Below are 27798 nucleotides of genomic sequence, written 5' to 3'. Positions count from 1 at the left end.
GGTCTATTCGCCAGTGGATAGTTCACACCTATGCACCTATGGGCAGTGCTAATTAGACTTAATAAAATTAAAAAGAGAAGAAGACGTATAAACTGCCAACAACCATTAAACTTCGATAAAGAAAAAGACTCAGACAGCATCCAACCCTTGAAATTTAATGAATGACATGCAAATGTCATGGGAACACCAATGCAGGCATGACAAGTAAACAAGAATATCAGAGATGCCAAGATGTTTAGATCACTAACTTACTTTCTGTATGGCACATGGCCATGTACACATATGGATGAGAATTTCCACAGATTAGCCAAGGAGGGAAAGTGGCCCTGAGAGTGGACAGCACCATTAGATATACAAATCAGAGAGGAAGAGGAAGCCAGCCAACATAGGCATCTTTCCCTCTGCACCCTGGCCACAGTGAGGTGGCGGCAGCCTCTGCTTCATGTTCTGACCACGACACTCTGCCTTGCCTCGTTTGGCCCAAAGCAATGATTCCAGCCAACTAGAAGCAGAACCTCAAAAACCATCACCAAAAAAAAAAAAAAAAAAAAAAAAATCTTCCCGCCCTTTAGTTCTCTCAGGTATTTTTCACAGTGACAAAAACTAACACATCAGCCCATTGACTTCCTCCCACAATACCACAGCACCAACTGAGAATGGGGCTCTAGAAGGCTCAGTCTCAACCCTGCCATTCCCACATTTCACACTGCCCTCAAGTGAGCAGAGGCAGGTGAATCTGCAGGTCCCTCTGTGCCACACCTTCTTTGGTTTTTGTTCCTGGAATATTCTTTTTGACTCTGCCTGGTTAAATTCTCCAGGAAGCCTTCTGATTCCACTTCTCTTTATACACCTGAACCCATGACTGCCAGGTCTAGACCAAGGGCACCTCTCTCACAGTACTCATAAACTGACTTAATCACCAAAATTTATTTGTAACACCACCAATAAGACGTGTGGTGTTCTTGCAGTCATCCCCAGACATGTATAAAGAGCAAATGTGATTAACTCCATATATTTTTCTCAGCTAGGGCAAACAAGAAAATTCTTTGGCCTCAGGTTTCAGGATTTAGTTTAAATATGTGCCCTTTGTTTCTAATTAGCCCCTTAGCTTCCTTTTTTTTCTTAATGTTAGTTATTTTACTGTTTTAAATGACCATAGGCATAATGGTGTCTAGTGTTCCTAAGAACAAGAAAGTTGTTATTCATCTATAGAGAAAATACAGAGAATATTTATCCAAATAACAAGAATCACCTACAAGCTAGGAGTGGTAGCACACACCTTGAAACTCAGGACTCAGGATGTGGAAGCAGGAAAATCAGGAGGTCTACATTGCAAGTTAGAGGCTAGTCCAGATGACATTCTACTGTCTCAGAAACAAAACATCTATACACTGAAGCCTAGATGTTGGCCCATCAGAGCAGATGATGGCAAACTAGGCCTAAAGTCAAATCAACCTGGCCCATCCTCATCTGTCTTAGCCAATAAAGTTTGCTGTAACACAACCATGTTCATTTAACACCACAAAGGCATAGAGACATAAGATCTACAAAGCCTACAACATTTAGCCAACCTTTCATGGGAGAAGTTTGCTGATTTACACACTAGACACAAAGCAATCTGAAACATAACAACATTGAACTTGGCTTAAGAGCACACAACTTTGATCCCAACATTTGGGAGGCAGAGGAGGGGGATCTCCCATGAGTTCCAAGTCAGCCTGGTCTACTTAGTGAGACACTGTCTCAAAACAAACAATAACAAAAACAAAACAGAACAAAACACCAAAACTGGGGCTGGCCAGATGGCTCAGCCAGTAAGGACAACCCTGGGACCCACACTGAGGTGGAAGAACAGAACAAACAACACCAGGCTGTACTCTGACCTCCACACTCAAGTGTGGGGGAAAAGCAGACAGGGAAGATGGTTGTGGAGCACAGGCTACTAAAATTTCAAGGGCAAACTGTATCACACTTCTTCCTTCCCAGGCACATGACAGGTACTATGGTCTATGTAAAATGCTAAAAACAGAGCAATCAGATGCTTCAAAAAATGGGGCTGCAGGGGAGGGGGAAGAGGATGGGGATTTTGGAGGGGAAGACTGAGAAGCGGTACAACGTATGACATGTAAATAAATAACCAATAAAAAAGTACGGTATCACACTAGCCAATAAGAAGAAAAAAAAATGGGGCTGGAGAATCAGCTCAGCGGTCAGAGCACTTGCTGCTCTTATAGAGGACCTGGGTTCAGTGCCCAGCACACACAGTGGTCACACATCTCTGTAATTTCCAGTCCCAGATGATCTGACACTCTCCTCTGACTTTATCGGACACCAGGAATACATGTGGTATACACATATATGCAGGCAAAACATTTATATACATTAAAAAAACATAAAAATTAAATAAATCTGAAAAGGGTTGTTTTTGTTTTAAATCTTAACAGTTGCACCACAGACCTTTGCCTTTAAGTATGAAAATTATTTCTGGTGCTGTAACGTCCTTGATTAATTCATTGACAGCAACAATCCACTGTTCAGATAAGTACTCCTATAGTCTGAGACAAAGCACAGGAAGAGCTACCACAAGTACCCAGAACTCTCTCGACACCAACTCAACAGTTTACTTGGCAGGGGATTTTTTTTAAGTTTGTATGCTGCTGTATTGTATGCTATAGCCAGTGAATATAAAACAGTTAAACCTTGTGACACAGAAACCCATGAAAATCCTGAGAGGTAGATGTTAAGGACTGACAACTAGAAGATTGTGTATTATGGCACAGGTTAAAGAGAAGCTTTTGTACAGACTTCCAACAGTTCTCTTGAATATTCATTGGTTCATGAAAAGTGGTTTGAGAAACCTCAGGATATATGACTACAAAAAGGAGCAGACTTTCTGGGGTCTGAAGAAATTTGTACTTGAAGACACTCCAGTCAGCAGAGGGTCACGTTGAGCATTCTGCAGACAGAACTGCTTCAAGTCTGCAGCTGCCTAGGAAAGCTTCACGTGGTTGAGCCCAACCTCCAGGCGGAAGTGCTGAACCACCTTCTTCATGAAGAAGACCTCAACATGGCTCTCCAGACAGCCAGACCGACTCCTGGCAGGGAGATTTTTGATGGGATTTTAAATGGGAATCTTAACAGGACACCACTTGCACTGGCCATTCTGCCAAGCTAGATGTTCGACCCATACCACATCTCAAGACTTAAAACCAACCCTCCCACAACCATTCAGAGAGGAGAGGACCAAAGCCGACATCTGGCAGATTCAGAACAAATTGGTTGGGACATCATTATGATTACTAATAACCACAGTAAGTCAAACTTCCTGATTATTCGTGGATCTCTAATCATTTATGTGGAAATTCTAGAAATGGTCAAAGAGACTATCCTACTAGGGCTGCTAATACTCAAAACTCAACAGCTAATATGAACGAGCAATACACTAAAAAAACCTGAAGTGATCTAAGTTAAATACATGACATATGGCAGGCACAGTGAGGCAATCATATAATCCCAACACTGGGAAGGCTGGGAAGGCAGGTCAGCCTGGGGCAAAGCAAGTTCCAGGGCAGTCCAGGGCTACAAAGACATCTTGTCTCAACAAACAAATAAAATATAAACATATATGTTTGTAATAAAATATATAGCCAAATTAGGAACATATGATAGAAAAAGAACACATTGAGAAGATACCAAGTCAAACAGTTCTGCAAAATATTCATGTCAAAAATGGAGCAAGAGATACACACAGCTCAGGGGAAGAGCTAACCTAGACTCTAGGTTAGAGTCAACATGACAACACAGTACAAGAACAAAAATGAGAACAGGAGTTTGTTTGATCATGACCAAGTGCACTGAGGAACATTTTCACCCTAACGCTGTGCTTGATATATATGATTCTGCTCACTAGAAGCCATGACACGTGCCTCTATTCCCAGCAAGGTTAAAAGTTCAAGGCCATGCCAGGCAGCAATGGAAGTGTCAGTCCGCACCTTTAATTCTAGCACTTGGGAGGCAGAGGCAGGTATAGATCTCAGAGAGTTCAAAGCCAGCCTGATCTTACAGAACCTGGTTCCAGAACAGCCAAGGCTACACAGAAAAACCTTATCTTGAAAAAACAAACAAACAAAAAGAGTTCAAGGATCTTAGGTTTCAGACTGAGACATGGAACAAAGCTGGGCAACAGCACATAAAACACACACTCTCACTCTAAACGCACCAACGTCCCATCCACCCTGATCATGGCTGTGAGCCACACCTGTGCCCTGTCAGTGCAACAGTGCCCTTCTGCCTTCATAAAAGCCATCTTTCCCAGGAATTCACAACTCAACCCCTACAGCAGCTCACTCCCACAAGAAAGTATTTACATACTTATTAAGCACTTAACACATATAAAATTGAATAACTGCTTTTAATTAGGTTCCTATCTCTTTTTTTCTTCAATGCCACTGAATAATTCTTGAGTGTGGAGTCACAACTCCAACTTCCCCATAAGCCTTGTTATTGCACAACTTTGTACCACATAGTGACTTCCAGGAACATGTGTGCTACATTACAGCAGAACTAACTGTATATCCAACTGATAATTTTAAAAAGCAAGCCACAGATTACTGTATATAGATTTTGTTAAATAATGTCTTTCAGGACCGGGAAGACAGCTCAGTAGTAGACTATCATATGTGATACATGATGTCCAGGGTTCAACTGACAGTCCTCTCTCTCTCTCTCTCTCTCTCTCTCTCTCTCTCTCTCTCTCTCACACACACACACACACACACACACACACACAAACACACAAAGTGGGGGCAGCAGTGTTTCATGGATTTGAAAGTATGTGTTTACATGTACAACTTATAAACTATTAAAAAAAAAAGTCTAAAGTTATATCTACCAAATACTGATTGACAGTGCTGTCTAAGGAAGTAGGAACGTGACTTTCACTACAAACTATGTATGCGTTTTTAATTTGATTGAGATAGAGTAATATTACTTCTATAATACAAAATACTTCCTTTTAAAAACAAACACTGTAAGGCCGAAGAGACCTTGGTTAAGAGTGCTTGCCAGTCTTCCAGAGGTCTTGAGTTCTGATCCTGGCACATACTTCAGGGGACTCACAACTGCCTTCAACACCAGTTCCAGAGGAAGCTGGTACCGCCTCCCAGCCTCCATATGCACATGCACATGTACATGCTCACACACAGACCCCCACGTACCTTCAACAACGAAACCCACAAATACTGTTGGCTGGCACTCCCAAAGCCAGAGGGTGGTATGCAGGCTGCTGAAGGCAGGCTCTCATCACCAGTTTTACTCACTGTAGAACTGTTGTGCTACACTACCAAACGTGCCTGCTGGTAAAACACTGGCAAGTCTGTTATGAAGACAATCAATCATTTTCTGATTGGATGTTATATCTACTCCACAGGAGAAATGTAGGAGGTATGGTATTACAAACCCATTCAAAAGCCTATGGCTGGGGCTGGAGAGATGGCTCAGCGGTTAAGAGCACCAACTGCTCTTCCAAAGGTCCTGAGTTCAATTCCCAGCAACCACATGGTGGCTCACAACCATCTGTAATGGAATCTGGAGCCCTCTTCTGGTGTGCCTGAAGACAGTAACAGTGTACTCACATACATAAAAATAAATAAATCTTTACAAAAACAAAAACAAAAACAAAAACAAAAAAACCCAAAAGCCTATGGCTAAGTAGTTGATAGGCCCCAGTGGAGACGTTGCTGATTTTTGGTAAGTGGACACAACGTACGTGTGAAATTGCCTTCTAAATATGTTTGTTTGAGCCAGGTAGTGGTGGCACATGACTTTAATCCTAGCACAGAGAAGGCAGAGGCAGGTGGATCTCTTGAGTTTGAAGCCAGCCTGGTCTACAGAGAAAATTGCAGGACAGCCAAAGCTACACAAAAAATCTTGTTTCAAATAAACAAAACAAAACAAAAATTATATATGTATATTTGTGTGGTGTGAGTGCGTGTGCATAACCCAGTGCTACTGTCAGCTTTAGTCAAAGGCATATGTTTGTAGCAGGCAACAGTTATTGCAAAAACACATAACTGGTCAAGTGCTGGGAATAACTGTTGAAGCTGAGCCCTAACAAGACATCTACATTGTCCTCTCCATTGCTTACAGAACAAACCAGAAGAGAAGGCAGAAAGAAATTAAGAGTCTAAGAGATAGGGATGAGGTGTTACACCGAGGATGAGGAATTGCACTCTTGAACTCTGAGCAGCTGTGATTATCAACCCAAGAGATGTAAAGATTGTGCTGTTTAGCACTGTCATAGACTGAGGAGGGAATCAGGAAGCCACGTGCCTCCAAGAGGCTATAAGAACAGTTCAGGATTCTGGAAGAAGAGACATTTACATTTTTGTCATAGGTATAGCAACTGGCAGGTACCCATGCTCCTCTAAATAATCCCTCACCCATACTCTTGTAAACAGCCCTAATTAAGTTCAATTCCAAGGAAGGACGGAAGGGAGGAAGGAAAAAAAAGTCAATGGAAGTGAGACTGGGAAGAGAAAGAGCACAGTGGAAGGGATAACAAAGGGTTAGAGGGGGAAACACCAAACACATGCATCATGAAACCCATTACTATCTATAATACACTAGTAAAAATAACTTCAAGTCCAATTCAAAGTGTACTTACTGTAAGGCACAGGCTTCCACGAGAGAATATGAAGCACGCATTGTCAGTATTGCACACTCACTGACCTTTAGGAAGCTGTAGCCTGGCATAATGATGCACACCTTTACTCCCAGCACTCAGGAGGCAGAAGCAAGAGGATCCCTGAGTTCAAGGCCAGCCTGGGCTACACAGAGTTCCAGGACAGACAGGGCTACACAAAGAAATCCTGTCTTAAAAAACCAAAAACTAATAATTTTTTTAAAAGCTGTTTATTTTTAAGTATGTTTATGTGTGTTTGTACATTTCAGTGCCAGTGCCTATGGAGACCAGAAATACCAGAACTCTTGGAGCTGAAGTTATAGGTGGTTGTGAACAACCTGATGTGGGTTCTGGGAATGGAACTTGGGTCCTCTGGAAGAGCAGAAAGCACTCTTAACTACTGAGCGAGCCATCTCTTTAGCCCCCAAACCTTCCACTTTAAAAGTCTTGATACAGGATCAAAGAAGAGAATCCACAGCTATCTGAAAGAGCTATTGAAGTATTTCTACTAAAGTTTTTTTGTTTTGTTTTGTTTCGGTTTTCCACACAGGGTTTCTGTGTAGCTCTGTTGTCCTGGAACTCACTCTGTAGACCAGAATGGCATTGAACTCAAGAGTTCTGGGACTAAAGGTATATACCACCACAGCCCCGCCCCTCTCTCTCTGTCTCTCTCTCCCCTACCCTCTCTCCCCTGTCCCCTTGCCTCCTTCCCTCTCTTCCATTATATACTCCTTCATGAGATTTAAACAAAAACGACACCTTGTGACACTAAATTAGCTTTGTAGGCCAGGCTAGGCTGGCCTTGAACTCACAGAAATCCACCTGCCTCTGCCTCCTGGGTGCTGAGATTAAAGGAATGCACCATTGATCAGCTACATGCATTTTTTTTTCAATAAAAAACTTTCATTAAACATTTAATGAGATTATTAGTATTATTAATGAATGAGTATTTTTTGAAAAACAAATGTTTGTTCCATTGGACAGTCATTTTGGTTATTACATGGGTGTGATTATGTCTCCCCAGATCCCCTCAGTACTTGATTTCCAATCCTCAATACTGAAAAGTTATGATTCCTGCTGCCTTGTCTTCATCCTTCCCCTCTGATACATATATCAACTAAGACTTCCTTAAGTCTTTATGTACGCACATTGAAGACGAAGCTGACTGACTACTTTTACAGAGTCTTTAGTCCAGCAAGGGATAAATCTCAGAAATAGTAAACAGCACCAAAACACTTCATCGACTACCATTTTTTCTTCAAATGTTTTTTTGAGACAGTGTCTAACTACATAACTCAAGCTATCTTGGAACTGTGTAGACCAAGCCAACCTCAAACTTACAAGGATTCTCCTGTCTCTGCCTCCTACATGCTGGAATTAGAAGGCATGTGTCACTTCACTAATTAGGAAACTATGAATATGAACTAGGATTACAGATCTGGGGAAAACGACTCAGCAGATTAAGTGTTAACTGTGCAGTCATGAGGACCTGAGTTTAGATCCCACCACCCAGGCAGGGCAGAACATGTACACGTACATAACTCCACGTAGGGCTAGGGACATAAGGAAACAAAGGAAAGGCACCTGACACTGACCTCTGGCCCCCACACCTGCATACACACATCATACACTCATAATGAGAACTAGCTAATCTCAAGGGCTAGAAAAGTATTCCTTGGGCAGGGAGAATTCGAAGCTGAGACATCACAGGTAAATAAGAATGAAGCAAAAACTAGTAAAAATTGTTCAAAACAATGGTGTATCGGCAGAAGATACTGATAGAAAGTTTGGACCTTGATTCTAAAGACAAATTTCTAAGATTTCTAAGACAAACTGTGGAGATGACTCAGTAGGTAAAACGCCTGTCATGCAGGCATAAAGACCTGAGTCTGGATCCCCAAAGCCCACATAAAAGCTGGGCACAGTGATACATGCCTATAATCCCAGTACCAGGAAAGGGGAGGCAGGAAGATCCCTGGGACTCGAAGGCCAGCTAGACTGGCTGATTAGGTGAGCTCCAGGTTTACTGAAAGACTCTGTCTGAAAAAACAAAGTGGAGAGTAACTTTAGATCCCCAGTGCTAACCTCTAGCTTCCACATGTACACATGCACACAGACTTTCAAAGAGAAATAAAATCACAAAAATGTGTGAAAAAAAGTTTCAAGTGTTTTGGGAGCTCATTGAGGAGCACATCTTTAACAAAGTAAGATGTGCATGGTGGTGCATGCCTTTAATCCCAGCACATAGAAAGAAAAGTAAGGAAGATCTCTGTGAGTTCCAGCTTGGTCTATACAGTGAGTTCAAGGACAGCCAGGGCTACATAGAGAGACTCAAAATAAATAAAAATGTAATGGGCTGGAAAAATGGCTCAGTGGTTAAGAGCACTGACTGCTCTTCCCTAGAGATCCTAAGTTCAATTCCCAGCAATCACATGGTGACTCACAACCATCTGTAATGAGATCTGATGCCCTCTTCTGGTGTGTCTGAAGACAGCGACAGTGCACTTATATATAATAAATAAATCTTTAAAAGAAAATTTTTTAAAAATGAATAACAATAATGACAATTAATAATAATAAAGAAAACTAAGAAAATAAGAAATTCTTAAAAGGACTAGGAGTGGGCTGGAGAGATGGCTCAGCGGTTAAGAGCACTGACTGCTCTTCCAGAGGTCCTGAGTTCAATTCCCAGCAACCACATGGTGGCTCACACTCATCTGTAATGGGATCCGATGCCCTCTTCTGGTGTGTCTGAAGTCAGCTATAGTGTACTCATATACATAAAATAAATAAATTAAAAAAAAAAAAAAGGACTAGGAGTGAGGGAGGCCCATACATGATGATAGTGTAGAAGAGGTGACACCAGTAAGAAGGGAGAGAAGCCAATGACTTCCAGTATCGAATCAGATTAAGCAGTACTTGGTGCTGACTCAATGTGGGAAGCAAAGAGATGAAGGATAGTTATATATCTGGCAAGAACTCCTTTCACATCTGATCTCCAGCCACATAGGCTAAGCACTGCAGTTCCCTAAGTCTCCATGCTTTTAAGCTCTCAGTGTAGTGTAGAAATGCCCCAACATTGCACTTTAACCTCCCTGAGTATGCCTTCATTAGGGACTGACTGCAGGCTCCTGCAGCTGCTCAGGCTTGCCCTTGTTAAAACACTTGCCACACTCCACTATACATAGTCCAGACTATTTAAATGAGCATATATTCTAAGAAAAGCACTGTTAGACAAGCTTCATCACTGTATGAACACTACAGAGTCTTAGACAAACTAAGGCAGTAACCTCACTAGTAGGTACCCAGAAGACAGACATTAGGAAATGGGCATAACTGAGGCACCATCATTGCATATGTGGCAAATGAGAGAAATAGCACTGCACAGCACCAGACAGAACTTAGGTTTCTGTCTTTCCCATGATCAGTGCTTCTAAGGTTAAAAATCAGCTTTAGTCGTTCCACTATCTCTAGCATAAATAACTAATTATGAAGCTGTGTAACACTAAGAGCAGAAAAAGCAAGCTAAAGTTTCAGAAACCTACTGTAAGAAAAAAAAAAAATAAGAAAACAGAGAAGCCAACTGAGGCCTGAGACTGAGGCAGGATCAGGCATGTGGTTTCCATAGTGGACAGAACAGCTTCAAAACTACAGGCTTTTGGCTCAAAAGCACTAGTCTAAAAAGAAAGTTCAAAGCTCAGGGATGTAAATTGTTTTAAAAATTGGGGCTGGAGAGATGGCTTAGCAGTTAAGAGCACTGACTACTCTTCCATAAGTCTTGAGTTAAATTCGCAGAAACTACATGGTTCCTTCACAACCATCTGTAATGGGATCTGATGCCCTCTTCTGGTGTGTCTGAAGACAGCAACAGTGTACTCATGTAAATAAAATAACTACATCTTTAAAAAAAAAAAGGAAAGAATTTTAAAAATTGTTTACTGAGGATGATACATAGGCTAAAACCACAAAAATACCTACACAACCGTCACGTTTTAGTCCATGTATTCCTGCAATTATTTGAAATTTTTACTTTGGAATATATTTATATATTGGAATAATTAAAATAATTGAGCCTTGGAATGTAGCTAAGTAGTAAAATATTTGTCTAGCATGCTCAAGGACCTGGGTTCAATCCCAGAAACACCCATACACACAGCCACGCACCCTCTTAATATAATTAACAGCTGGACATGGTACTGTATGACTATGTCAGCAATTCAGGATGTATAGAAGTTGAAGATCATTCTCATCTACAGAGGGAGTTTGAGGTCAGCCTACGCTATGACACTCTCTAAAAGAAAAGCAAAAGGCTAGGAGCATAACTTAGCTGTCAAAATGCTTGCCTATAATGTTCAATGCACCAAGTATGATCCCAAGGACTATTTAAACACTGGATGTGGTGGCCCACATCTATAGCCTGTACCAGCACTTGAGATGCAGAGACAGGAGGATCAGAAGCTCAAGGCTGGGCTGGAGAGATGGCTCAGAGGTTAAGAGCACCGACTGCTCTTCCAGAGGTCGTGAGTTCAATTCCCAGCAACCACATGGTGGCTCACAACCATCTGTAATGAGACCCGATGCCCTCTTCTGGTGTGTCTGAGGACGGATATAGTGTACTCATATACATAAAATAAATAAATAAATAAATCTTTAAAAAAAGAAAAAAAAAGAAGTTCAAGGTTGCACTGGCAAGATGGTTCAGAGGGTAAAACTGCTTGCTGACAACAAGAACTAAATTACTGTAACCTACATAGTGGAAGGAAAGAACTAACTCATGCAGGCACATACTCTGATCTGGCAGATACAATTTATTTCTTATACAAATAAAAAATATAAAATATTCAAGGCTGTGTGGTGGTGCACATCTGCAATCCCAGCACTAATATTATGGCATAGGATACAAAAGCAGAAGAAAGGCCTGGAAGCTTGAAGAAGTGAGCCTGGAGTATACTATGTGCTGGCAGAAAAGAGTAAAGAGAGACTACCTCAACAAAGCAGAAGTTGAGGACCAACTCTTAGAAGTTGACCTATGACCTCCACAAGCCAATCATGGCATGAGTATACACACATGAAAAGTAAGTAAGATTAGAACAACTGAGATGGTTCACTGGGTAAAAACGCTTGCTACCAAGCCTGACAACCCAAATTCAGTCTCAGGCACCACATGGTGAAAAGAATCGACTCCCACAGTTTCTCTTCTGAACACAAATACACCATGGTACAGGCACACTCGCACTCTAAATGGGCAAGAAAGATGATTCAGGCTAAAGATACTTGCTGTGCAAGCATGAAATCCATGTAAAAGTCAGGTGTGATCCCATACATAACTATAACCCTTGCACTGAGAGAAGCAGAGACAGGAGGCTCACTGGAGTTTACTGGCCATCAGCCTCGATGAATAATATGAGCTCCAGGTTCAGCAAGAAACCCTGCCTCAATGGAACAAGGCAGAGCATGCTAGAAAGACATCTCCTCTCTGGCTGCTGGGTGCACTCACGCACAGAGACACAGACACAGACACAGACACAGACACAGACACAGACACAGACACAGACACAGACACAGACACAGGCACAGGCACAGGCACAGGCGCAGACTTGTACATACACCTCACACAAATACACACACACACAAACTAAGAACGTAATAGAATCAGTAACAGCTTACTTGCTGAAAATTTATTCACTGAGATATACATTATAAAACCAGACTTGCATAACTACTACTACTCCTTTTCAGTGGTAGAACTGAGCTTCAAGTAGGTGGTTGTGTATGTAGGTAAGCGTTCTACCACTAAGCTCTATGCCCAGCCACAACAACTGCTGAAAAGATATTTCTACAAAAGATTAGTTATATCTTTATAAGATATGTTCCCCAATTATGAGGCCAACATCAAAGAAAGCTACAAAATCTTTTCTCAAACTGTCTTCTGCTTTCATTTTAAAAATACTTGTGGGTTGGTTGGAGGGTTCAGCAGGTACAGTCCCTTACTATGCAAGCCTGACCACCTGATTTTAATCCCTGGAACCCAACTAAGGGTGGGTGGGAAGAGAAAACTGAGTCCACAAACTTGCCCTGACTGCCATTTGAGGGCCATAGTATGTGGGCTCACAGATATCATGTATGGATACATATAGACATAATAATAAAGTAAAAAATTAAACAGTATAGTCCTACCCGAAAAGACAACAGATTTATCATTTTAATTAAATGATAGTTAAATAGGCTTTCAGTTTGGGCTGTAATACCCAAAGCAGCCAAAGCAGCAGTGATGGATTCTAACTGCAGGAACCAAAACAAATTGCTAGAACACACATTAACAGGAAGCCCCCATGTACACCAAGGCACCCAAGAAGGGGATGGTTTCATTATCAATTACTACTTCCTAAGTCATCCACAAAATAGCTAAAGAATAAGAAGGAAACAGGAAGACAAACAGAAAATTTATATTAAAACCCATAAGAATGGGCTGTAGAGATGGCTCAGTGGTTAAGAGCACTGACTGCTCTTCCAGAGGTCCTGAGTTCAAATCCCAGCAACCACATGGTGGCTCACGACCATCTGTAATGGGATCTGATGCCCTCTTCTGGTGTGAAGATAAATAAATAAATAAATAAATCTTTAAAAAAAAAAAACATAAGAATTGTAATTCATTGTAACTCATACCTGTAATTTGGTACCCAGAAGTCAGAGGCAGAAGGACTGTCATGAGTTAGAGGCCAGGGGGTTACAGTATAAGATGCTGTCCAAAAACAATAAAAAAGGGGTTGGGGATTTAGCTCAGTGGTAGAGCGCTTACCTAAGAAGCGCAAGGCCCTGGGTTCGGTCCCCAGCTCCGAAAAAAAGAACCAAAAAAAAAAAAAAAACCAATAAAAAAAAAAAATCAATGAATGAATGAATGAACGAACAAGTGCACACCATGGCACGTATGCGGAGGTCAGAAGACAACTAATGAGAGTCAGTTCTCTCCTTCCACTATGTAGGTCCCAGAAATCAAACTCAATACAAGATTTGGTCCTAGGTATGTTACTCACTGAACACCATGCCAACCATCTGTTCTTAACTTGGAACAAATGATTCACTCTCATGGTATCATTATTATCTAGCAAGATGCCTTCAAAATTAGTCCCTTTCAGGACAAGGAATACAGTTTAATAATAGGGAGTATTTGCCTAGCAAGCACACACCCTTGGGTTCCATCTCCAGCCCCAAAACAAGAAATATTCTTTGATCCGAACCACTCTCCTCAGTGTCAATCACCTGTTATCACCTGAGTATCTTTATTTCAATTTCCCACACAAAGACAAATGCAACAGCTCTAAAATTAAACTCATTGTCATTGTCCTAAAACATGGTCTACCATTATTAAAGTCCACCTTAAGAAACTAACCACCATCTACTTGGTTTTGTTTTGCTTAGGGGAATGATCCTGTAGGGTGTTGTTGTTAATGTTGTTTGAGAGGATCTCATACTATAGCTCAGGTTAGCCTAGAACTTACTAAGTAACCCAGAATAACCTTGTCTTTGTGCTTAAGCCCCCTGCTCAGTCACCCAAGTACAAGGCTTACAGGTGTGGTCACCTGGCACCACCCCTTCAATTTCTAAACCAGAAAGCTAGGTGCTACTCTTCACTCTCCCTTCTCTCTGGGCTACCCTCATCTAAGCTCTTTGGACACATATCTTTCCATCTCTGAAACCATTTATTGGTTCAAATCCTTCTATAAATCATTTGAATTCCTCTCACTGAACAATTTTCCTCTGTTTTTTTCTCCCTAAGCTCAGGAATCTACAGATAGTCCATTTGCCTGGGCTGTACTTTACCATTCTACTTCCGTCCTCTCTAGCTAACTTCTACTCATTCTTCACACTTCAATTGACACATGACTACTGTGCTCACAAAAAAATCAGGTACATACCCAAACAAATTCCATTACACTTGCGCCTAACTACCTGCTCACTTCTTTAGAATGCTGCCTTGACAACAAGGGAAGAAGCCATTTTCTGACACACTCTAAGCCATAAGAGGTTACCTCATAAAAGACTCAGAGATGGTAAGATGGCTAAGTGGTTAAGAGTAGTGGCTATTCTTGCAGTTCCAGAACCCATATAATGGCTCAAAACCTCTTTAACTCCAGATACAGGGGATCTAACCCCACATGACCTCCTCTGGCACCAGACTCTCATGTAGTGCACATACATAATGCAAGCAAAACAGTCAAATAAATAAATAAATAAATAAATGATGGTTGACCACAAAACAACTAGCCAACCTACACATGATGCTTTAGTCTGTACTCCAAATAGAAGGCCAACCAGGATTAAGTACATTATCTTAGCAAAGTACCAAATCTCAGCAAATTCTAGTACAAATTGGTGATGCCCAACTCAAATCAGCAAAACAATTTCTAATTCTACATTTACTAAATTCTACAGTGCCACATAGTGGTGAGTAAGGGAAGCACATTCTAAAGATAAAGGGATCTGTGAGAACCAAGGAGGCATAAGGGAACCTATAGTAGGGAGTATTCTCCAGAATAAGTGGGGGGTGCTAAGTATTGTGGCTCACCTCTATATGAGTCAGACAGGAAGATTGTCACAAGTTAGAGACCAGTCTGGGCTACAAAGTGAGTTCCTGGCCAGACTAGTAAGACCCTTTCCCTTTAAATAAATAGATAAATGTCTTAAAGCAAGCTGTCTATACCTCAGCCCCAGCTTGCACAGGACTGCAAGACCTGGGGCAGCCAGACTGGCTGAGCTAGTCTGGCACACTGCATCACTCTCAAGAACTTACATCACTGGGGCTCAGGCTGCCCAGACCATTCTCCTGCTCAGAATCCTTCCCAGACTCAGTGCCCTGGGAGGACCGAGAATGTGATGGATGAATCCAGATCTCCAGGCGAGTAGTGTCATCCCCAACATGCCGGAAAGTAGACTTCTTTCCTTTACGCCACTGATCAGGACTCAGATCAAACTCCTCATGCTGCTTCTTTTCCATCTGTTCGGCCTATACAACAGACACACAAGCTCAGACTCTCCTCTCTCATCTGTGTCTGCAGTCTAAAGACTAAAAATCTAAGGATTCTGCTACAGTACCAAAGTGGCAGAGATCATCTCTGCTGGCATAGAGATTTCATTAATTCTGTGAACTAGATGCAGTGGAACAGGTACACTCTAAAGGCCCCACCAGCCCTCCTGAAGATTGATTTCAATATCTGTTCTTTGCAGGGGCCAACTGATAATCCGTCAGTGAAGCCCAGAGGACACGAATTCTCTTAGGAAGGATAGGCCCATGTGCACGCTTGCTTACTTTTCGCTTAGTCTCTTCAAATAAACTCATGAGACTCTCCTTGGCAGTCAGGATAGGGTTGCTGGCTGCTAAACTGCGCATATAGTAATACACAGCATCAAGCTTCCTCCTCTGTAGAAAAAAGTCAGAGATATTTGGTCAACCGATTGTTTTGTTTTGTTGGCTTTTTTCCCTCCCTTTTATAAAAACATACTGGTGATTGAATTAGGGATTTGTACATACAAGGCATATGCCCTACCATTGAACTATAGCCCCTGTCTTTTTAAAAAGTTTACTTTGAGGTAGGGTCTCACTAAACTATTCAATCTGGTACCCACTTGAACTTCTGTAATCCAAGCAGGCCTTGAACTTGTGACCCTCCTGTCTAAGCTTCCCTTCCCCAATATAGCTATATATTCAATTGTACCACCTGGCAAAACTCAGCTTTCTTCTGACACCAGAATACCAAGCTGATACAAGAAACAATGTTATTTCTCCTGTCCTGTCCCTCCAACTGATACTTTCTTCTGGTGTGTCTGAAGAGAGTGACAGTGTACTTATATACAATAAATAAGTAAATCATTAAAAAAAAAAATGCGGGGCTGGAGAGATGGCTCAGCGGTTAAGAGCACCCGACTGCTCTTCCAGAGGTCATGAGTTCAATTCCCAGCAACCACATGGTGGCTCACAACCATCTGTAAAGAGATCCGATGCCCTCTTCTGGTGTGTCTGAAGACAGCTACAGTGTACTTATATATAATAAATAAATAAATCTTTAAAAAAAAAAAAGTGCAATACACATACACATAGGCAAATTTTTTAAGTCACCAGAAAACAAAAAAGAATGAGGACAAGTTGTCTTTTTCTTTAAAAGATGATTCTATAGGTTAAAGAAGAGCTTCAGTAAACAATATTTAATCAACTATTTTAATCCATAAGCAAAAATTCCTTTTTAAAAACGTCTATTATGGGGTTGGGGATTTAGCTCAGTGGTAGAGCGCTTGCCTAGCAAGCACAAGGCCCTGGGTTCGGTCCCCAGCTCCAAAAAAAAGAAAAAAGAAGAAAAAAAAACAAACCTCTATTATGAACAAATGAAGAATGTAAATATAATTCCAATATTGCTTGCTTGGGCAATGATTTTAGAGGCTGTTAAGTATCCGTCACAGGGGCTGGATACAGCTTAGTGGATAGGTGCTTATTTATCACACTTAAAGCCCTGGGTTTGATCTGTAGCACCAGCTAAAACTGGACACTGGCAACACAGGCCTATAATCACAGCACTGGGGGCACAGGCAGAAGACTGGATTTAGTGTTATCCTCAGCTATATGGCAAGTTCATTGCCAGCCTAGATTATGTGAAACCCTGTTTCATAACAACAACGCCAACACAACAACAAATACAAGACCTCAGTACAGTGGTCCATGGCTTGCAATCCCAGCACTTGAGAAGCTTAGGAAAGGACTGACAGCCTAAGCAATACAGCAAAATCCAGTCAAGAAAAGACAGAAAGAAAGTTAGGCAGAAAGAAGGGGAGACAGGAGAGAGAAAGGGAGAGGGAGAGGGAGAGAGAGAGAGGGGGGGGGAGATGGAGAGGAGGGGGAAGGGAGAGACAACTGACTCTTCTCTTTGCTGAAAATAGCATTAGCTGTTCCTTATTCTTGAGACCTCAGTGCCTACCATCGCCCCGCCCACACCATCGCCCCGCCCACATCTTTTCCTCCTCTTCCACCATAGAGTCTTCTCAGTTAGTTCCCAAGGTCCCTTTCTCCTGATTAGAGCCACATTGAAAAAAAGTTGGCAAATCTAGAGAGGTGTGATCATGTGCTTACTGTGCATCTGCTAAGTAGCCACTTTAGACAAAAAGTTAGGCGTGTCAGAGATCTGGGCAAGCACAGCATGGTGGCTCAGCCTTTAATCCCAGCACTGGGATTAAAGACAACCTAACCTAGTCTATAAACTGAGTTCCCAGCCAGCCAGACCACTGTCCCCGATCCGCTAGGCAGAGCTGCTCAATGAGACTTTGTCTCAAAAGAGGCATCTGGGAGAAAAAGATCTGAATCCTGAGGGCTGAGTGAGACCCTAAGGGAGGGAAGTAAAGGGTCTTTACCTTCTTTCTAGAGCAGCCAAGGAAAAGAAAAGGAAACAAGATGCAGAGTAACAAGCTGTTGTTTGCTGGAGAGTACCATTCCTTTAGGAAAATTAAATGCAGTGAAGTGAAGGTATGAACAACTAAAGTGTGGGTCCCCTGACAACTCACCGAAAAAGTAACAGAAGCAGGGCCTGAAGAGATAGTTCAGTGGATAAAACGCTTGCCACCAACCCTAATGACCCAAGTTTGAATCTTTGAACCCACATGGTGGTAGGAGAGACACTTCAAGTTGTCCTGCGATGCTCATATTCAAACAGGGGCTGGCACACATACAGATGTGCATACACACAATAAATAAATACATATACATTAAGAAGAGAGAGAAACAAAAGGAGTTTGAAAGTGAAAGACTGAAAGGGCTGGGCCTTAGCCTACAAGGATAGGAAAGAAATCAATCTTGGGATTGATGTTATCAAAACTGAATTTATAGGGCTAGAGAAATTATTGCTCATCAGTTAAGAGTACTGGCTATTCTTGTGGAGGACCCAAATTTTGATTCCCCACACCCACATGGCAGCTCACAACAGTTTGTAAATCCAGTCCCAGAAATATTTAATACCTTCTTCTGGTCTCTGAGTGCATTGTTCACACATAGTGCACAAGCATACAACAGCAAAACACTCATATATATAAAACAGAAAATGAAAAATAAATCCCTATGCTAAACTAGATATGACAGCACAAGCCTTCCAGCCTAGTATTTAAAAGAAATGCAACCTTAAGGACAGCCTGGGCTACAAAGTAAGAATCTGCTTAAAAATAAATCCAGTACAGGGTGGTGGTGGCGCACACCTTTAATCCCAGCACTCAGGAGGCAAAGGCAGGTATAGCTCTACAGGTCACCCTGGTCTACAGAGTGAGTTCTGGGCCAGCCAGGACTACACAGTAAAACCCTGTCTCAAAAAAAAAAAAAAAAAAAAAAAAAAAAAAGAAAGAAAGAAAAACAATAAATGAAATAAATAAATCCAGTGCTTATTTTGGTAAGACATACACTAAAATTGGAACAATATAGAGATTAGCATGGTCCCTGTACAAGAATGAATCATTTCATATTTTTAAAAGTAACGGGGGGTGGGGGGGGAGGTTGGGGATTTAGCTCAGTGGTAGAGCGTTTGCCTAGCAAGCGCAAGGCCCTGGGTTCGGTCCCCAGCTCCAAATAAAAAGAAAAAAAAAAAAAAAAAAAAAAAAAGGAAGGACCTGTTAAAAGTAACAGGGGCTGGAGAGATGGCTCAGTGGTTAAGAGCACTGACTGCTCTTCCAGAGGTCCTGAGTTCAAATCCCAGCAACCACATGGTGACTCACAACCATCTGTAATGGGATCTGATGCCCTGTTCTGGTGTGTCTGAGGACAGATACAGTGTACCCATATACCTAAAATAAATAATTCCTTAAAAAAAATAATAAAAGTAACACAATAAAAATAAAACTGGGGCTGGGGATTTAGCTCAGTGGTAGAGCGCTTACCTAGGAAGCGCAAGGCCCTGGGTTCGGCCCCCAGCTCCAGAAAAATAAATAAATAAATAAATAAACAAACAAACAAACAAACAAACAAACTGGACATTGTGATGCACATGTTTAGTCCCAGCATTTGGGAGGCAGAGGCTGGGGAATCTCTGAGCTCAAGGCCAGTCTGGTCTACAAAATGAGTTCCAGGATGGCCAGGGCTACACAGAGAAAACTGGTCTCAAAAAACCCAAACCAATCAAGCAAACAAACAAAACAGTAAATTAATAAATAAATTCGGGGGCTAAGCAAGAGGCTCAGCATGTAAGGGTGCTGGCTGCAAAAGCTGCCCATTTATATACAGTCCCTGGGACTTTCATGGTAAGACAGAAGCAGGTCTCCAGGTCTTCTGATCTCTACAAGCATACCTTCACACATTTAATAAATCAACAGAGATAAACGTAATAGTACAAATTCAATCAGTACCTTAAGAAACTTGTTTGTGGAGTGGTAGAACATGCTTTCTGATTTCAGCACTTAGGAGGCTGAAGCAAAGATAACAAACCTGAAGCCTGGGCTATATAGTGAAACAAACTCTAGCTCAAAGGAAAAGAACTGCTTAGGAAACCCTTATCCACAGGATTTCTTACCGTATACACTGCCAGTAAAGCCAACTGGTTATAGGGGCGCCCATTCTTGGGAGCAATATGCTGGGCCTTCAGATACCAACTAGAATAGAAAAACAGAATGAAATGCTAACTCCTGTCAACTCTTTGCCAGTCCATACTCACAGCACTTCTACTAAGTCATAATTAACTAGATGTAGCCTTTGCATGGTCAAGCACAATTAAAGGGACCAATTAAGGACAACTGTAAGATGTCCCCTAGGAGAGGCAGCTCAACTGACCCGAGAGATTCCTTACTGGGATTCACACAATGCCACACAGGGGAGAGACATCATGAGTGAAGAAGAAGTACCTGCGAGCCTTCCCATAGTTTGCTGTGTCATTGGCTTGCTCCCGATACCTAGAGATATCTCCTTGACATATCATACTGCGCTGAGCACTGATCAAGGCATATTTCACCTACAGAAGAGACAACTGTTAGTAAAGTACCAGGAAACACAATTCAGTACCAGAAAAAATGAGTGGGATCTGATAGCAGAATGACAAGGTAAAACACAGACCTCAAAATAGTCAAGTTTTCAAACTAACCTTAAACACTAAAATACAGCCAACACATGATACAAAAATAAACACAGCACTTAAAGGAGTGGTAAGTCCTACTCTGAATCCCATGCACATGGAAAAGAACATTCTAAAACTCTAAGTCAAGCAATCTCTGAGATCTCAAGGAAGGCTTTAGAATGCCTAGAACTGGGTTTCCTTGTCTGTGTTTAAAAATATATATTCAGGTACTGAAGAAATGGCTCAGTTGCTAAGAGCACTTCTTGCTTTTGCAGAAGACCAGAGTTCAGTTCCCAGAACCCACATGGTGGCTCACTGCCATCTGTACTCCAGTTCTAGGCACTCACCCTGATTTGACTTCAGTGGAAATCAGGTACACACATGGTTACAGACATACATATAGCCAAAACACTCACTCACATAAAATAAGACTAAACTCAAATTTGTAGAATATTTATTCTAGGGGCTGGAGAGATGAGTCTGGATTCCCAGCGCCCATACAAGCCTGGCCTGGCCCCATGTACCTATTGCAGTAGGTGGGGAGAAAGAGAACCAGAGTCTAGTCAAAGTGGTAAGCTCCATATCCAGTGACATGCGCACATTAAAAAATAATAAAATTGGGGTTGGGGATTTAGCTCAGTGGTAGAGCGCTTGCCTAGCAAGCACAAGGCCCTGGGTTCGGTCCCCAGCTCCGAAAAAAAAGAAAAGAAAAAAAATAATAAAATCAAAACAAAAGGTCACCCCACAAGGCATGGGGGCACACACCTATAATCTTTACTCTGAAGCCTAAAACAGGCAGAGCTTGATTTCAAAACCAGCCAGAACTATACAACGAATTCCAGGGATCTGATCTATACATTGAGTTTCTGTCTCAAAACAACTAAAAAACCAAAAAGTTGGGGGCTGGAGAGATGGTTCAGTGGTTAAGAGCACTGACTGCACTTCCAGAGGTCCTGAGGTCAATTCCCAGCAACCACACTCACGACTGTCAGTAATGAGATTCAATGCCCTCTTCTAGTGCGTCTGAAAGACAGCTACAGTGTACTCATGTATATAAATTAAATAAATCTTTTTAAAAAATGTTTTATTTTGTGTGTTTGAGTGTTTGTCCCTATATATTTATGTGCTTCACTTGCATGCGTGGTGCCTACACAAGTCAGAAGGCACCACTGGTTCCCTGGAACTGGAGTTCCAGGTGTTGTAAGTAGTCATGTGGATGGTAGGAACCAAGTCCAGGTCTTCTGCCAAGAGCAACAAGTGCTCTTACTGAGTCGTCTCTCCAGTCTCCTTGTTTTCTTTTGGGCCATGATCTTACTCTGTAGTTCAGACTACCCTAGAACTCACTGTGTGCCCAAGGCTGGTTTCAAACTCATGGCAATTCTCATGGTCACTGTCTCAAGTGCTTAGATTACGAAGGTGAAATACATCATAGTGTGTATGACATTACAATTCTTTTGTTTTTTGTTTCTGAAACAGAATTTTATATAGTCCAGACATGCTTGGAACTCACTATGTAGCAAGGCTGGCCTTGAACTCCTGATCCGGGACTACTGACACATACCACAGTGTCCTGCTTATGATAGTTAGTTTCATCTATCTGTTCCTCTACTACACTGTATCATTCATTAAACACCCAGCATGCTACCTAGGACATAACTGGTACTAGATAAATGCTTACTAAATAGATCAATCAATTTTTGTTTATTTGAGGACTCCCAAATAGTCCTGGCTGTCCTCAAACTCACTATGTAGACCAAGCTGGCCTTGAACTCACAGAGATTTGTCTCTGCCTCCCAAGTACTACACCACTGAGCTGGACCTAGATGAATAAATTTAAACTGAAGAAAGAAACTGGCTTACTGTTTTTCGTAATGGTTTGCTTCGAATGGCAAGCCCATCCATGTAGTCCTCCAGTTTGAACTTGTAAGTAACCTGTAGTTTCTGAAGCAAACTATCAAAGAAGTCACTGCCCTATAAAGAAAAAGAAATATGAATCAATCAGTTTTTCTAATCTACTTACCAGATCCTGGGGCAAACGACCCTTTCACAATCTATCGATGCCCAGCCATCCTATATAAAAGGCACTTACAGTAAGTAAGTGGTTAGACCCGTCAAGTAACCTTAGCAGTGGCTTACAGTGAGCCTCCCATGTTCTAAAATATATGATTCATCTACCACCTTTTTCAGCTCTCATTCCTTCCACCCCCTGCCCCTCTCACTCAGAAAGCTTCCAAGTTCAAAAGTAACTCTGGGTCTGGAGATACAGCCCAGGAGTTGAGCACTGAAAAAAAGTAGCTCCAACTGTCTATAAGTACAGTCCAGAGGACGCACTACAGGTAGACCAGGTCCAAACGCGAGAAAAAAGGTAAGGATTCTGAAAATATTCTGTTCTAAAACATTTCCAGTAGAAAAGACAAACTAAAAGATGCTGCAGACTTTATCCTGAAGACATCATCATCATCATAATCACCACCATCATCATAATAATAATAATAATGTTTACCTCATCTAAGAGTTCCAAGAGTCTGTTCCGAATCTGTTCTGGGTTCTCAATATTTGGATCCTTGAGAAGCTGCCTGAATTTCTCAATCACCTGATAGAAAGCATTCTTCCACAGGATCTGATCTACATTCTGACTGTCAGAGAATTCAATATCCAATAGAATACAGCGCTCGTACAGCTGCAGGAGTTCCGTTCTGGAATAAAGTTCATGTAAAGTCTAGCTTCAATACATCACAGGAAAGCTAGACCCAAGAGGTGAGCCTCCTGCACACCAGCCACCTCCGTCCTGACGAGAGATCTGAAGCGTGACCAGGCATCCTACTAACCCTACAAGTTCCTATTCTACATGACAGACTTACGCTCAGGAGAACAGCATACTGCTGTGTGTGCACACCTACATTGAAGAGCTGAAATAAACTCTTTGGCATAAGCTGAAAATGCCATTCTGGAACTATACGTTCCCTTAAAGACTTTTCCCCTTAAAGTATACTCAGCTTTAAGGCTAGAATTAAAACTTACTTTCCCAACTGCCTGTTGCTTATAAAAATCAATGTAAAGGGAATTCAAGTGTGGCTCAGTGGCAGAGCACTTAATACAAGATAAGATGCACAGGCTCCAGGCTTGATGTCTATGCCCAAGTGGGGTTGTTGGGGTTAGGGATTCATGTGAAAGGCAGGTAATACGCAGTGGTTTACCTAAAAATCCTCTACCTTCCTGAGCCACAGGAGCCTTACAGCTGTCCATTTCCCTCTAAGCAAGACAGTAGGAAAGAATACTCAATACCTTAGCTGAGCCATCTTCTCCATGCCCTCAGTGCTGATGCGGTCCCTGGAAAGCAGGTTGCTGAGCTGCAGTTCCTGGTTGTCAGCCACTCGGAGAAGCCTATGGAGCTCCTGTTGCTGCATGTTCCGCACGTGCTGTTCTATTTCCTCAGGACTCATGGTACTAGCAGGGAGAGGGCTACATACATACTGTCCTGAGGGGGCAGGATAGCCTGGGTAGTAAGGCCCTGGATACATACCATTTGTAGGGCCCACTGGGTATTGCAGAGGACTATAGCCTGTATAGGGATACTGAGAGGCAGGGCCTGGTGTCCGAGGATAATAATAGGGGTTGTCAGAGTTTTGAAATTTATAGAAAGATGCTTGGGCCTGACGTGAATCACCCCAGGATGTAGGGCTAATTTCATCATCTGTGTCCAAGAAATGTAGCTGAGGTGTCTGGCTTTTCAGAGCAGGCTTCTGATCAGGATTGTTTGGGTCCCATAGTCGGCGGGTTGTGCCTCCACGGCCCCAACTCCGAGATCCCTTACTACCAGATCCAAATAAAAGTCTAGGTCCCAAAGGTGTAGACTCCGGAGAACCTGATGAACTGACAGATAGGGCAGTGTGGGCAGGCAGAATCAGAATACCACGACCACGATCTCGAAGTTCTTGTTTCGGGTTTCTGAACTCCTGCTTCTCAGAGCCCTTACCCCCACTGCTTGAGCCTTTGTCAGAATTCATTCTATCCACATTCTCCTTGACTGACCTTACCACAGGGGAGTCTTTACTCATGGCTTCTGCATCAAAAGTGACACGAAGGGCGCCTCGGTTTTCTTTACCATTGCTTTTCTGTTCACCCTCACCTCGGCCAGACCAATTTCTGTCTAAATGCTTCTTCCTTTCTGAGCTCCTCCTGGACCCTAATCCATCAGGCTCAGTAACTCTGTCCTCATCTAAGGAATCAGTTGAGGACATAGATACCTGTTTCTTCAGTCGTGGCCTCTCTTTGGTCCGGTCCTGGCGCCGCCGGCGACATCCATTATCAGTCAGGCCAGCTCCCTCTGCACTGTTGTTGCTACCAGCTGAGCTGGTACTGCAAGTGCGATAGCGGTTCCTTCTCTTGTCTGATCGTGAGTACCTCTTTACAGAGCCAGGCTTTCCTTGGACAGAGTCATCAGTCACCTTTTTTGACCCCTCCCCCTTATCAATCTTTTTCCCCTTTTCTCCCTTGGCAGTTCTTACACGGTCATTACTTTGGCTCTTTTCTATCTCGGTTTTATCCGGTTTGTTGATAACTTCTTCTTTTATAGCTTCTCCCCTACACTCATCCCCTTCCATCGTCAACTGCTCCACTTGGTTGAGGATTTCTTCTTCATCTGCCCTACCCGCTGACTCTTTGGTAACAGTCTGCAACCGCCTTCCAGGCTGGTAGATCTGCAGGTCTGGTTTCTTGATTCTCTTGATGATTTTTAGACTTCGGTCCTCTAGTCCAACAGTCTTTGAGAAAGTCTCCTGTGCCTGACTATTTTCTGCATCTATAGGGCCATTTTGCTGTTGGCTGTCCAATTCCTTGCAAACTTTAATAAGTTGTGTATCATTCCCAACAGCAGAAGCATCTCTGTCATTCACAATCTCATCTTTGAATTCCTCATTCCCAGAAGCCTCCTTGGTTTTAGGTCTGTTTCTCAGTCGAGAAAGCCCAGGCTTGTAGATTTCCAAATCTGGGCGCCTGTTATCTTTGCGCTGCCTGGGTTCCTTTAGTTCCTTCATGTTTTCTATTATGTTGATAAGAGGAAACAACACAAAGGAAAAGAATAATAGAGAAGAGAGGGAGGGAAAGTTGTCATTCTAGTTATATAACAACCACCACCACCACCACAAAAATGAGCAAGAATTACAAATCCAACTGGTAATACTGGTAGTCAGGAAAGAATGTTTCTACAAAAGCAGAAATTTGGAGTTATATTGTTTAGTAGGCAGTGAGGCTAAGAATTTAACTGCATTAGAGTTACACATGCTTGAGCTATAGAAATAGAGGGGGATTGTATTCTCTTGATTTACCCAAGTCATATTCCTACTCAGATCTCAAAGACCCCAAACTACTTCACTATTTCAGAATCAAAGATCTCTAATATATTCGGCCATTAAATTATTGCCTGTAAGTCAAACCCTTCTTTCTTTTCTACTTTATATATGTGAGTACAATGTTGCTGTCTTCAGACACACCATCAGATCCCATTACAGATGGTTGTGAGGCATCATGTGGTTTCTGGGAATTGAATTCAGGACCTCTGAAAGAGTAGTCAGTACTTTTAACCAGTGAGACCCTCTTTCTCTTTCTTTCTTTCCTTCTTTCCTTCCATCAGGTTCTCACCACATGTATCTCAGAATGACCTCAAATTCACAGTCCTCCTGCCTCAGCCATTCAAGTTCTGGATTGAAGGAGTGTATATCATACCTGGTTAGCATTTGCTCCTGTTTATAATATTTTTCTAGGTGGCTAAATTCCTTTACCGTATTAGGATGAAGAAGAGAATGTAGCCCAGTGAAATAGTATTTGCCTCACATATAGGAGACTACTAGGAGCAATCCCCAGCATTGCATAAATATATATACTGGTATATATGTATCAGATATTACATTATTATTGACTTACTATATTATATATGTAAACATATATTTACACATACACACACATATTAGAGTGGTATGCATAGCAAGCCTCAGTCCTAGAGATCTCTGGGAAAATAACTGCAACTTCAGTGTGTGAACTTGATCAAAACAAATCTACACTTTAAGATACCAACACTCCAGTCACATACCTTCCACTGACATAAACAGTAAGCAATTCCTTTTACAATCTTCAACTCCATTCATCCTCACCAACTCTTTAACAACAACCAGCAGAATCATTTCAAGAAAAGCTGCCTAGACTATATCATTAGAATACTGAGACTAACTGCTACTATGATGATGATAGAATATGAGAAAAAAGAAAGTTCCACTAGAGGAGCCTTTCCTAGGCACCAAAGGATGAATTGTGACATGCTCTCAAAGGACCAAAGGACTCAAAAATATTAAAGCCCAGTCAAATCCATGCCTACAAATCCTAGCACTTGGGAAGTGACAGCAAGGTCAAGGGTTCAAGGCTACAGAGTTTGAGGCTTACTTGGCTATATGGGATCCTGTTTCAAACACAAAGGAAAAAGAAGAAGAGTAGAGGATTTTTTAAAACACTCTCCAAGCTCCACTGTGTGGTAAACAGCTATTTTTTTTTTTTTTTTGGAAGTATATGTTGCTTACAGTTAATAAGTGACAGGAACTGGTAAGAATATTATCCAGTACTCAAGTTATATAAAATCTTAGTACAGAATTATAAAGTAAATACAAATGCGAACAAGCTAATAGCCAAGTATTTGGCCACTTTTTGGGGGGGGAGGATGAGGAAACTAAAATTTTAGATTTCTGATTTGAAAGTTGGGTATGGTGGCACATGAATAGAATTCCAGCACTCGGGGTTGGGGATTTAGCTCAGCGGTAGAGTGCTTTCCTAGCGAGCGCAAGGCCCTGGGTTCGGTCCCCAGCTCCGGAAAAAAAAGAACCAAAAAAAAAAAAAAAAAAAAAAAAAAGAATTCCAGCACTCAGAAGGCTGAGACAGGAAAAGTATACAAACTCAAGGCCAGGCTGGGTTACACAGTAAAATTCAAGGCCAATCTTGAATACAAGGTGAAACTCTGTCTCAAAAGAAAAATGAACACAAAAATAAAAGATACTGCTGCCTTGG

The 27798-nt window shown here is 41.9% G+C and overlaps 1 protein-coding gene and 1 pseudogene across 4 annotated transcripts in view; one reads left to right on the top strand and one right to left on the bottom strand.

The window, feature by feature from the left end:
• Smg6 (SMG6 nonsense mediated mRNA decay factor) overlaps window positions 1-27798 on the bottom strand; it is a 228111-nt gene that overhangs the window by 198765 nt on the left and 1548 nt on the right. For 2 of the 4 annotated variants that reach the window (NM_001105808.1, XM_063268674.1), the window contains exons 2-8: window positions 24034-25789; window positions 23252-23444; window positions 22609-22719; window positions 20540-20646; window positions 20212-20290; window positions 15990-16100; window positions 15474-15686 (exon numbers count right to left, since the gene is read on the bottom strand). In NM_001105808.1, coding sequence (NP_001099278.1) covers window positions 15474-15686; window positions 15990-16100; window positions 20212-20290; window positions 20540-20646; window positions 22609-22719; window positions 23252-23444; window positions 24034-25789 — 2570 coding nt within the window. Of the gene's footprint in view, window positions 1-15473; window positions 15687-15989; window positions 16101-20211; window positions 20291-20539; window positions 20647-22608; window positions 22720-23251; window positions 23445-24033; window positions 25790-26836; window positions 26979-27798 lie in introns of those variants that run through there. The other 2 variants (XM_039085509.2, XM_039085511.2) reach the window with 2 other exon arrangements.
• On the top strand, window positions 19089-19175 carry LOC120095370 (U6 spliceosomal RNA; annotated as a pseudogene).

This window comes from Rattus norvegicus, chromosome 10, assembly GCF_036323735.1.
Source record: "Rattus norvegicus strain BN/NHsdMcwi chromosome 10, GRCr8, whole genome shotgun sequence".
Taxonomy (NCBI): Eukaryota; Metazoa; Chordata; class Mammalia; order Rodentia; family Muridae; genus Rattus; species Rattus norvegicus.
This window is presented reverse-complemented; position numbering and strand designations above follow the sequence as displayed.